Here is a 12,446-nt window from a genome sequence, read left to right on the forward strand (position 1 = left end):
TTCTTAAGACCGAAAGGCATGACGTTAAAATGGTAAAGGCCTGATGTTGTGATGAAAGCAGTCTTTGCTTTGCTGTCAGGGCTCATAGCAACCTGCCAGTAGCCGCTATTTAGATCAATGGTGGAAAAGATGGTTGAGCCTGCCAGAGATTCGAGGATTTCCGAGATGTTCGGCAATGGAAAGACGTCATTTTCTGTCAAGGCATTAAGTTTCCTGTAGTCAATACAGAATCTATGCCCTCCACCTTTTTTAGGCACCAGTACCACGGGAGAAGACCAGCCGGAGTGAGATGGTTCGATGATGCCAGCCGACAACATCTCCTGAATGTGGTCCTTCACGATGGCCTGTTTTACTGGTGACATCTGGTAGGGTCTCTGTTTGACTGGTATATTTGTGATAGTGTAAATGTGGTGTTGCAACACCTCGGTTTTCCCAATGTTGTGGGTACAAACTTGGGGATTGCCTTGCAGAAGTTCCCGTAACTGAAGTTTCCCAAAATCATGTACTTCAGCATTAGAGACAGCTTGGTCAATGTATTCTTGTACATTCAGACGTTCTGGCTCCAAAGAAAGCAGAGGTGGTGGGATGGAACTAAGGAGCGAGAGTTGATCAGGGTAGCAGGCTTTGACATTCTTCTTGTGCAGCTCTTGCCATGATGCATTACCGGGCTGGAAGTGGAAGAAAACGGAGGGATTTGTCTTGAAGGTGTAAGAGTTGTCAGTGACATTTAATTGTATTTGACTGTGGAAAATGAAGTCAAGCCCCAACACAATACCATATGCCAGTGCTTCAGATGGAAGCACAGCTACTGGCAAGTCAGTTGTGGTTCCATGCAGAGTGATACTGAGATCAGTCCAGCCAAGTGGTATTGCAGCTTCCCCATTAGCCAAATACAGTGGGCCTTGTGTCCATGCTTTGAGGTCTGTGGAGTGTAGCAAGTCTGACCAGAGGTATTCATGAATCAATGTGTAACTGGCACCCGTGTCTAAAATTGCTTTCCCATACCAGAACCCAATGCTTATAGGCACAATTAGTTGTTGTGGAGCAAGTGGGAATGGTGGATCTGTGGCAGCAGCAGGAATGGAGGTGAGTACCTTTTGAGTCTTCTTAGCCGCAATAGCAGATAATGTGTTAGTTGAAGTTCCACCCTGTTTCTGATTAGGCTTATGTTTAGCTTGTTGACGTGAGCTAGTAGGGGGCACAGAAGAGTTGTGTCGTGGACAGGAACCAGGACTGTGAGAACCTTGGCATCGCCAACACAAAAGAGGTGGTCGCGCCACCTGCTGCACAGGGGTTGAAAATTTCTGTGGTTGATTATTTTTCTTTTGTATGGCCTGCTCTTGTTCCAACTGCAACTCATGGTCCCTCTCAAGTTGGTGGCCCAGACGCACAAGCTCATCCACATCATTCACACGTCCACGAAGTTGGCTGGCAAGGTAAGGCTTTATATTTTTCAGTATAAGCTTCACAATGTCAGAGTCAGTGAGTTGTGGGTTCCATCTAGTACACAGTGCCCTATAAAAATAAGCAAAATCTCTGATTGGTTCTTTATCCTGTTGTTTCTTGGTGCGTACTCTCTCTGCTAGTTCATCCTGGTAATCTTCTGCAAGGAAAGCAGACAAGAAGGAGGATTTAAACTCTTCCCATGTGGCAACTTTGGTGCGGGTGATTTCCCACCAATCTCTGGCCGTGCCATGTAAGACGGTGCGAAAGGTGGCAAGAATGTCACCATCCGTCAGAGGATGTAAAGCAATGAAATCTTGGCACTTGGACAGGTAAAGGACAGGATCAGGATCATCTCCTGGTCTTCCATATGTAGGGAAAACTTTCATCAGTTTGATGTGGTCTATTCTTGATTGTGTGCTAGGAGCTACCACGGGAGCAGAGTGAGGAGTGGTATGTGGGGAAAATGAATGTCTGACTAGTAGAGGGGAAGGCTGAGAGTCAGGAGGAGTCCTGCTTTGCAATTCCCCTATCGCCCTCCTGGTGTCTCTGAAGGTAGTGTCCACTTTATCACAAAGAGTGTCAACTTTAGCCGTCAAGGTTTTTACTAAAGACATACACTCAGTCAGTTGGTCTCCTTGAGTCACCATCCTAGTGTGCATATCTGCTATGACAGATTGTGATGATTTAAAATCATTTTGGAGCTCAATCTGCAGTTGTTCTAGATTAAAAGTGAGCTCAGCAGATGTGGTAACTCTGATTTTCTCACATTCATCTGTGGCAATTTTCCTCATAGCCTTTACAATAGAATCAAGCTCCTTCTCCATTGTTTCCCTTGAGGCCAGTACAGCAGCTGTGAGGTGAACAAAGTGATCTTGTGTTTGTGTAGTATGTGCTTCCAATTTTGACTCCATGTGAAATCTGTGTCTTTGTATTGTTCTTCCCATATCTTTCAAGTCTTTCTGATGTTGCTTCATATATTGATTCAGGTTTTCCCATCCATCATGGGCACGTTCTGCCAAACGTCCAAACTCCCGTCCTGGTGTGGGGAGTGTTCTGGGAAGGTCCAATCGCAGGGGAAAGTCTGCATCAGATATTGGACTTGCCATGGACATGTTGGATGTTGTAAATGTGGTTTGTGTTATAGCTCCCTCTTCAGCATGGGAGTACACGGGAACATTACCAGGTTGAGGTGAGGTTACTGAAGAAGTGATCAAGTGAGACACAGACATTTCAGCGATTGTTTGGTTGAGAAGGGAAAATGTAGGGACTGTTGTGTGTTGAAAGGTGACAGGTGTAGCAATGTCAGGAGGGTTGAGTATGATGTTGGTGGATGACTCAGTGGGAAAAAAAACCATGATAATGCACACACAAAATGTATAACAATATTGGCAATAAATATGTACAATGTTCAATGCAGGTCAGCAGCAGAAAACACAGCAGCAATGGATATCACAACAGCAAATTGAAAAACACGGCAGTGATGGAAAGACACGGCAGCAATGGAATGAGAAAAAAAGTCACTCTCAGTTTAACATGTGTCAATGTGATTCACACAGTAAACTCAATGCCAAACCAACAGTGTGTGTTTTTTTTTTCTTTATAGTCTTTCAAAGTCCAACACAGCACTACAAAGAGTTCAATTCAAGTCAGCACGGCGGCTGATCAGTCCAACAAGCAAAGCACAACACAGCAATAATGTCCATCAAAGTCACAGCAAGAAGTGCAAATCACACTATAAATGGTTCAAAAACACAGCAAATATTTCCAACTTTAGTGCTAATGTCACTCCATATTAAACTCAATGCAGCAGTTATTCTCAAAAAGCAGGTAAATAAGCAGCCAATTATTTCCTCAGTCAGTTCTAGGGCCTGGAAAGATAGCACAACCAGCCAGGCCCCACGTTGGGCGCCATTTCTGTAACGGTGTTTGGTTTTGGAACTGCAAGTTTAAATTAATGAAATAATATTTAACCAAACACCGTCAGAAAAAAAATCAGGGTCGTGATCTTATGAAAGAGAAGATCCAAACGCAGTTCCTTATATTCAATTAATTTCATTTAAAAAGTAACAAAATTATCCAATAACAAATAAAAGTATTCAATAAAGAAGCATTCAACATAAAATTATTTTCTCTAAACGAAACACAATGCACACAACTCAAAACTCCGGAACAAAAGGTTCCATCGGAAGCAAAAGTCAATTCAGTTCAGTTCAAAACCAAAAAAAAAAGGCAGTAGTGTAGTGCGTGTAGTGTGTTGTGTGTTTGTATATTGTATGCTTATGGACTTGTATGTGTTGAATCTGATGAATCAATGGCAGGGTTTAGTTATTGTTGATGCTTGGAGGAACAGAAGTCAGCGCAGATGAACAAATAAACGGGCTCAGCTAGTTCTCAACTCACAACTCTTCAGACTCCTCGATTCTGGATCCATCCAGGTCTGGTGACAATAGATCCACTCGTCAAGGGAGAGGTTGCACAGGCCAGCAGCATTCGATCGCGGCAGTAAGCCGTAGGCGACAGCGGGATTCCAAGTGCAAGTTGTGGGTTTTATGTTCCCAGGGTTTACTTTTGGTTCACTCGCTCAATGTAATGCCGTACTCTGTGAATGTGTGTGGGTGTGTCTGTGTCTGCTCTGCCTGCTAGTGAGTGAGGACTGCTGTTTAAAAAACATGAGTTCCGCTGAGTGTCAATTGCCGTCAGCTGTGCTTAATTAGGCTCTGACACTGCGCGCAACTCAGCACAGGAGAGAGGGGGAAGGAGACGGATCGTCACAGTGCACATGTCCAATCCAGCGAAGCCTTCTCTGACAAAGGGTTCCAGCTATGGGGTAAATAGTACATCACCAATAAGGCGCTGGCAGCAGGGCGCTTCTCAGTGCAACGTGGCAGATGAACCCAATAGGGTCAATGGCACACCACCAGATGGCATGTGGAAGAGACACTCAAATGGCCAATGGATGGCATCACTCAGCAAGTCAGTTGTCACTGTGGGGTGACTTCCATACCTGTCAGGTCTGTGGCACTTTTGTGCACCACTTGGCATCAGGTCTGGAGGTCCAGAGAGACAACACGATGGGGGCACAACATCGTTTGTCTTACCTTACCATGCAAGGTGCTTTGTTAGGAGAGGAGAATAGTATGCGAGAGCTCACAAGGCCAGACATTCTGTGGCGGCTCGGCTGGGCCATTCATGCTGCCACTGTAGGCGACTCTGTTGCTCTGGTGCGGGCCTCGCGGCCCATCTATGTTTCTGCACATCCTAATGAAGCAGTCATCATCGCTAGCGATGGACAGCCAATGACCATAAGAGGTGTCTTACTTTTTTTTATTTTGCAATGCAACACTTTGTAAAAAATATAGGATACAAAAAATATAGGATACAGCAACACATAGTATATATGCATTTTGCAGTGCTTCAAGCTGTTTGTGTTTTTTCATTCATTGTATAAGGGACAAAGTAGTCTTATAGGAGAGAGTATGTACTATAGTTATGGCAGCATGAGTCACTTTTGGGTTAAGTATGAAGTGTTTTGGTGGTTTCAGTGCATTTTGCACCAAAAGTTAACTGATGTGCTTAGGTACATGCTTGTAAAGCACACTGTGTGAAGAGTTTTGAAAAAGTAGACATGGTATTGAGACAAGTGTGAAAATGATTGTAAAAAAAAAAAAAAAAATGTAATTCATGAAGTTCTCATTAGTCATTGGTTTGCAAAATGTGTGGTTAGTGACAGGCCTGTTTTTGTGAACAAATATGAAAAAGTACCTCGTAATCTTAATCTTAGTAAACATGTGTAATGTGTTACAGGGATATGTTGTGAAAGGTAGTCTCACAGTAACCTCCCTAAAAGCTACATTCAAATTCTATCATCATCATCATCCTACTATACCAGTTCCACGCGTCCAAACCCCCCCAGTCCCAGGGTGACAGGGCTGCCTTGGTAACGTCCCTCCTGGTACAAGACCGGGACCAGATCCTTCAGCTGTAGCAAAGACACTGAGCTAAAGACATGCAGAACAGAATATTAAAGTCAGCACATTCACGTCATCACCATTTAATCAGTGCAGACAATTTCACAAAATTTGGTTTGCCTTCTTCAAATAATGTTTCAGCCAAATTTATTTACTTCTTCAGTCAGGTATGGTTGATCTTACCTGTCTTTCTTTGATGTTTGAGTGTTCTCAGGAAGATCTGGACTGCTCAAATAAGAAAGGGTAAAAAAAAAAGAACAAGATCTGTCTCGAATATCTATTGTGTTATTGCTATATGTATTTGACATTAAGGTTGTGTGTGTGTGTGTGTGTGTGTGTGTGTGTGTGTGTGTGTGTGTCTAAAAAATAACCATACTCATTATGCAGCTCCAGTATTTCTATTGGGATTGTCTCTTCAAAAGCCCTGCAAAGAAAAGAAACTTAAAACACTTAAGATGAAATAAAATAAAAAGTATATAATGATATAGATAAGAGAACTGGGAAGAAGTGTGAGTTCCACACTGATCAGATCTGAAAGAACCTGAAGACTCACTCTTTATCGATGGCGCAGCAGGTGACTGATCCCAAAGCAGTGCAGGTAGCTGTCCTCAAGATCGCACTGCAGGAAAAATAAATAAAAATAAGAAACTGGAAGGGCACTCGACAGAGTGCATACCTCCACCAAGCCACATATTAGAAACATCAAAATCAAACCACTTGAGCCTAGGATGACACTAAAGCTGTCTACCAAATTTTGTCCAAATCTGTTCACTAGTTTTTGAGTTACGTTGGGAACAGGCAAAAAAAAAAAAATCCTGGATCCACACACATATCTGGATCATGTATCTATGTACATAGCCGAATTTGTGTCAAAATCTAATCATTTGTTGCTTGGCCCATGGCCCACCTTTCCACCAAATTTCATCCAAATCCATTCATTACCTTTTGAGTTACGTTGGAAAAACGGAGGCAAAAACATAACCCCCTCCAACAAAGTTGGCGGAGGTAATTATACAGTACGTCTGTGGAGATTTTCCTCTGGATCCAATGCAACCCTGAGAAGCTAGCAATCTTGGCTAGTTAGTTAGCCAAGACTAGCTAAGACATTGTTATGATTAAACTGTGCATGTCACATAAGCCATTCTTTCATATCAGGACAGAGAAAGTGAAAGCCTAGTGTGAAAGCAGCCTTAGTGAATTAAAAAATAAATCCAAAGGTGATTCCAAACTTTGAAACAGCAGATATATAAAGGATATTACACGGTTGCACAGAGATATGAAGTTTATCTTCGAGTGGTGAATATTTTCAAGACGAGAAGATAAACTTCATATCTTCACCCCACTGTGCAATATTATTTATATTATATGGACACATGCACAAAAAATATGCAAGTTAATCAAGAGAATTTTCATTTTGAACCGGTTCACTATTTTGACAATGTGCATCTAGTCAACGGGAAAAGACTGGGAATGACATCATCAGAGTGAAATATTGAGAATTATTATACACAAAGGACACTTTTTCCATGGAATAAAAACATGTATTCTATTCCCTTCTAGTGGGTTTACTGATCGCATGCAATATTGTTATCATATCGCTTATCCTCTGTGTATTATGTTACTCTACCCAATGGAGAATGAGCGTGCAGTATTGTTACAATATTGCATGTTGTCAAGACAGCATGACGTCACACATCGGAGACATAAAACTTCTGTGTTAGCGAGTGACAGTCGCAATTTGGAAACAAACATGGCCGCCACGTTTGCTTCGTTAAAAACGGAAGATTTTGAGGGAATTTTGGCTGCCAGATAGTTCCGTTGTGTGGAGCTGTCGATGTTGATTTTCAAAGCAATTAAGTAAATTACACAGGGAAAATAATAATAATAATAATAATAATAATAATAATCTGCTTGACTGCACTAGCACTGGCCTTTGCTAACACTACACCGACTGGAAGGTAACTGGACTGCCGTGCTAACAGCACCGAGTGGCAGATAAGGTAGTGTTGGCCTTCACGAATGCTACTGCTACACTGGCTGGAAGGTAACTGGACTGCCACGCTAATAGCACTGAGCCGTGGGTAAGCTAGCGTTGGCTTTCAAGAATGCTGAAGAGTGTGTATGTATAATAATAATAATAATATTGGCTGGCTTTTTTTCGTGGTATATCAGATATATTCCATTCAGCTACTCATCTTCGACTTGTTCAATGTCATGCTAGCTGAATGGAATATATCTGATATATCACTCAACGCGGTGGCACGGTGGTGTAGTGGTTAGCGCTGTCACCTCACAACAAGAAGGTCCGGGTTCGAGCCCCGTGGCTGGCGAGGGCCTTTCTGTGCGGAGTTTGCATGTTCTCCCCATGTCTGCGTGGGTTTCCTCCGGGTGCTCCGGTTTCCCCCACAGTCCAAAGACATGCAGGTTAGGTTAACTGGTGACTCTAAATTGACCGTAGGTGTGAATGTGAGTGTGAATGGTTGTCTGTGTCTATGTGTCAGCCCTGCGATGACCCGGCGACTTGTCCAGGGTGTACCCCGCCTTTCACCTGTAGTCAGCGGGGATAGGCTCCAGCTTGCCTGCGACCCTGTAGAACAGGATAAAGCGGCTACAGATAATGAGATGAGATGAGATGAGATACCACTCAAAGCCAGCCAATATTATTGAAATATATCACTCAGATCTGCGAAGTATTTCATATGAAAAATGTGAGTTTTTCAATATGAGAAGATAAACTTCATATCTTCATGTTAGGGTTTTGCTGGGATTCGAACCTGGTTCGTTGGTGTGATAATCCAGCAAACCCCCACTAGGCCACCAGGGGGATGACTCAAATGCAGAGGCGTGAGGCGGAAGTAGAAAAAGAATCAAAAGGTTTATTTAAACTATATACACTATATACAGGGCAAAACAAAAGACAAAAAAAAACCAAAGAGTATAATCCAAAAGAAAAGCAAAGTGCAAAAATTCAAAAGCTAAGAAGATCAAAAAACACAGTACAAAGGAAACTGGAGATAAACATAACAGCACAAAGACTCCGTGACAAGAGGACTGAACTCAGGGGTATAAATAGACAAACTAATTAAGGACACAGGTGAAGATAATTAGGCAATTAACACAAACACAAGACACAGGAACAGTGGCGGCCTCTAGAGGCCAAAATAAACACGACATGAAAAGGAAATAACAGCGGCCTCTAGAGGCCAAAACAGTCCTAGTCCTAACAGGACCCCCCCCCTCTAGGAGCGTCTCCTGACGTTCCCAGGGCGATCCGGATGGGCCGAATGGAAGTCCCGACATAGTTCTTTATCAAGGACATCCCGAGCAGGAACCCAGCAGCGCTCCTCAGGACCATAGCCCTCCCAGTCCACCAGATATTGCAACCCGCCGCGGACCCGGCGGGAGTCAAGCAGGCGATTCACAGTGAACACAGTCTGCCCCTGGAAGATGCGGGGGGGTGGGGGGTTCCTAGGGGCAGGGGCATACGTAGACGTCAGTACGGGCCGTAACAGGGAAACATGGAAAGTGGGGTTGATCCTCAGAGTCCGGGGCAACTGGAGCCGGTAGGAGACAGGGTTCACCCTGCGCACCACCTTGAAGGGGCCAATGTAGCGAGGAGCAAGCTTGCGGTTCTCCACCCGCAGTGGAAGGTCCTTAGTGGACAGCCAAACACGCTGCCCAGGGCGGAAACCGTGTGCAGGTCTTCTATGGTGGTTGGCCTGAGTCTGGTTGGTTCTGGAGGTCTGTATGAGGGTCTTCCTGACCTTGCTCCAGGTCTTGCGACACCGTCTCACATATTGGTTGACCGAGGGCACCCCCGCGTCCTCCTCCTGGTCCGGGAACAGAGGTGGCTGGAACCCGAATTGGCACTGGAATGGCGACAGCTTGGTGGCCGATGACTGCAGGGTGTTGTGGGCGTACTCCGCCCATGGCAGCCAGGTGCTCCACGATGTCGGGTTATCCATAGCCAGGCCTCGCAGGGTGGTTTCCAGGTCCTGGTTGAGCCTCTCCGTCTGACCATTGGACTGTGGGTGAAACCCAGAGGAGAGGCTGGCAGTGGCTCCGATGACCTTGCAGAACCCGTGCCACACTCGGGAGGAGAACTGGGGCCCTCGGTCTGAGACGATGTCCTGTGGAAGACCAAAGACTCGGAAGACATGATTAAACAAAAGTTTCGCAGTTTCAAGAGCAGAGGGGAGTTTGCACAGTGGTATGAAGCGGCAGGCCTTGGAGAATCTGTCAACTAAGACCAAAATGACCGTGTTACCTTGTGACTCAGGGAGACCCATGATAAAGTCGACTGCCACGTGGGACCAGGGACGCCGGGGAATGGTCAGAGGATGCAGGAGACCCTGGGGACGCTGTCGTGGGTTCTTGGTTCTGGTGCAAACCTCACAGGACAGGACAAATGACCTTACTTCCTGCTCCATGTTAGGCCACCAGAAGCGTCTTTTCAGGAAGTCCAGGGTCCTCCGAGCTCCCGGGTGGGCGGTGAGAGGGGAAGAGTGACCCCACTGGAGAACCTTGGCCCGGGCTTGATGTGGGACATACAAGAGGCCTGGTGGCCCCGTCCCAGGACCGGGGTCCTGGCGTTGGGCTCGTCGGACAGCCTCCTCAATACCCCAGCGGACAGGGGCCACAATCCGGGACACAGGGATAATAGGCCCGACTTCATTCTCCCTGTTAGTGGCAGAGAACAGTCTGGACAGTGCGTCAGGTTTGGTGTTCTTGGAGCCGGGGCGGTATGAGAGGGTGAAGTCAAATCGACTGAAAAACAGGGCCCACCTAGCCTGTCGAGGGTTCAGTCTCTTGGCTTGCTGGAGGTACTCCAGGTTCTTGTGGTCAGTCCAAACCAGGAATGGATGTTGTGCTCCCTCCAGCCAGTGCCTCCACTCCTCAAGGGCCAGTTTGACCGCTAGCAGTTCTCGATCCCCCACATCGTACCGGGACTCAGCAGGACTCAGGCGGTGGGAGAAGTAAGCGCAGGGGTGCAGCTTTCCTTCCGAACGTTGAGAGAGCACCGCGCCGACACCACTGTCCGAGGCGTCCACCTCCACGATGAATGGTTGGGAGGTGTCCGGGAGAACCAGAATGGGTGCCGTGCAGAAGCGGTCCTTGAGGTCTTTGAACGCCTTTTCTGCCTGAGGAGACCAGCCATAAGATCCACCTGTCCCTTTGGTGAGGTCTGACATGGGTGCTGCCACAGAACTGAAGTTCCTGATGAACTTGCGGTAGAAGTTAGCGAATCCTAAGAACCGCTGAACCTCCTTAACGGACTTGGGAGTAGGCCAATCCCGGACGGCCAGGGTCTTGGCAGGGTCCATTTGGAGTTGGCCTGTCCGTACAATAAATCCCAGAAAGGAGACCTCGGGAACATGAAATTCGCATTTCTGGGCCTTGGCGAACAGATTGCTCTGTAGCAGCCTCTGGAGAACCTGGCGGACATGGTGGCGGTGCTCCTGCACGGTCTTGGAAAAGATAAGGATGTCGTCGAGGTAGACAAAAACGTATAGGTTAATCATGTCCCTTAAGACGTCGTTGATTAGGGCCTGAAAAACAGCTGGTGCGTTGGTGAGTCCGAAGGGCATCACCTGGTATTCGTAGTGCCCAGACGGGGTGTTAAAGGCAGTCTTCCACTCGTCTCCCTGTCGGATACGGATGAGGTGGTATGCGTTCCGTAGGTCCAACTTGGTGAAGACGGTGGCGCCTTGGAGCAGGTCGAAAGCTGTGGACATCAGCGGAAGGGGATATCGGTTGCGCACAGTGATCTTATTCAGGCCCCTGTAATCAATACATGGTCGGAGCCCCCCATCCTTCTTGCCGACAAAGAAGAAGCCGGCTCCAGCAGGTGAAGTGGAGGGTCGAATAAACCCAGAGACCAGGGCATCTTTGAGGTATTCCTCCATGGCCTTGCGTTCTGGCTGAGAGAGTGAAAACAGTCTGCCACGAGGAGGGGTAGTCCCAGGGAGCAAGTCGATGGCACAGTCGTAGGCCCGGTGCGGAGGAAGAACGGCGGCCCTGCTCTTGCTGAATACCTCCTTGAGATCCCAGTACTCTGTGGGAACTTGAGATAACTCGGTGAGATCAGGGGGCTCGGCAGGAGACACAGGAGAGCTAGAGAGCAGACAAGAGGCATGGCATGCAGGACCCCATTCCACAACCTGGCTTGTTACCCAGTCTATGCGAGGGTTGTGGCGAGTAAGCCAAGGAAGGCCTAGAATAACTGGGAACTCAGGTGAAGGAATCAGGTGCAGGGATATTTCTTCCTTGTGACCTTGAGACTGGAGGAAAACTGGAGAAGTAACTTGGGTGACTCTTCCATCACCTAACGCTTGGCCATCGAGGGCAGACACAGACAGTGGGACTTCAAGAGGTGCAGTCGGAATATTGATGCTTTGGGCGAAGTGAATATCCATAAAGTTCCCAGCCGCCCCTGAGTCTATCAAAGCTTGACAAGAGTGGACAGACTCACCCCAGGAGATGGAGACCGGGATGTAGATTCCTTGGCCAGGGAGTCCGGGAGAGAGGGTAGGCCCCGTCACAACCCTCCCTCGGCTGGACGGGGCGGTCCTTTTCCCAAGAGTTCGGGACATGATGCTCGGAAGTGACCAGGCTTGCCACAGTAGATGCAGCACTTGTCCCTCCTTCTGCGCTCCCTCTCAGATGCGGAGAGGCGAGTACGACCCACTTGCATGGGTTCTGGACAGTCACTGAAGGAGGTAGACGGTCTCCAGGTAGAGGTAGGGAGGCTGGGGGGGCTCAAGGCTTGGTGGCGTTCTCTCATCCTGTTGTCCAGACGAATAGCATGTGAGATGAGGGTTTCGAGGTCACTTGGGCATCCAATAGAGGCCAGACCGTCCTTGATGGGGTCAGACAGACCATGGTGGAAGGCTGACACCAGGGCAGTCTCGTTCCATCCACTTACTGCTGCGAGTGTTCGGAACGAGATGGCGTAATCTGCGACGCTTCCTCCTTGCCGGATGGACATGAGCTTTCGGGCTGCGTCGGTACTGATGTCTGCCTGATCGAAGA

At 47.1% G+C, this 12,446-nt stretch overlaps 1 protein-coding gene across 1 annotated transcript in view; it reads right to left on the reverse strand.

Moving 5' to 3' along the window:
* Positions 1-12,446, reverse strand: part of prkg3 (protein kinase cGMP-dependent 3) — a 54,097-nt gene that overhangs the window by 27,505 nt on the left and 14,146 nt on the right. Inside the window, exons 10-13 of the mRNA XM_060913936.1 lie at positions 5,968-6,033; positions 5,791-5,838; positions 5,598-5,639; positions 5,333-5,444 (exon numbers count right to left, since the gene is read on the reverse strand). Of these exons, the coding sequence (XP_060769919.1) occupies positions 5,333-5,444; positions 5,598-5,639; positions 5,791-5,838; positions 5,968-6,033 (268 nt within the window). The remainder of the gene's footprint in view (positions 1-5,332; positions 5,445-5,597; positions 5,640-5,790; positions 5,839-5,967; positions 6,034-12,446) is intronic.

This window comes from Neoarius graeffei, chromosome 2 (assembly GCF_027579695.1).
Source record: "Neoarius graeffei isolate fNeoGra1 chromosome 2, fNeoGra1.pri, whole genome shotgun sequence".
Lineage (NCBI taxonomy): Eukaryota > Metazoa > Chordata > Actinopteri > Siluriformes > Ariidae > Neoarius > Neoarius graeffei.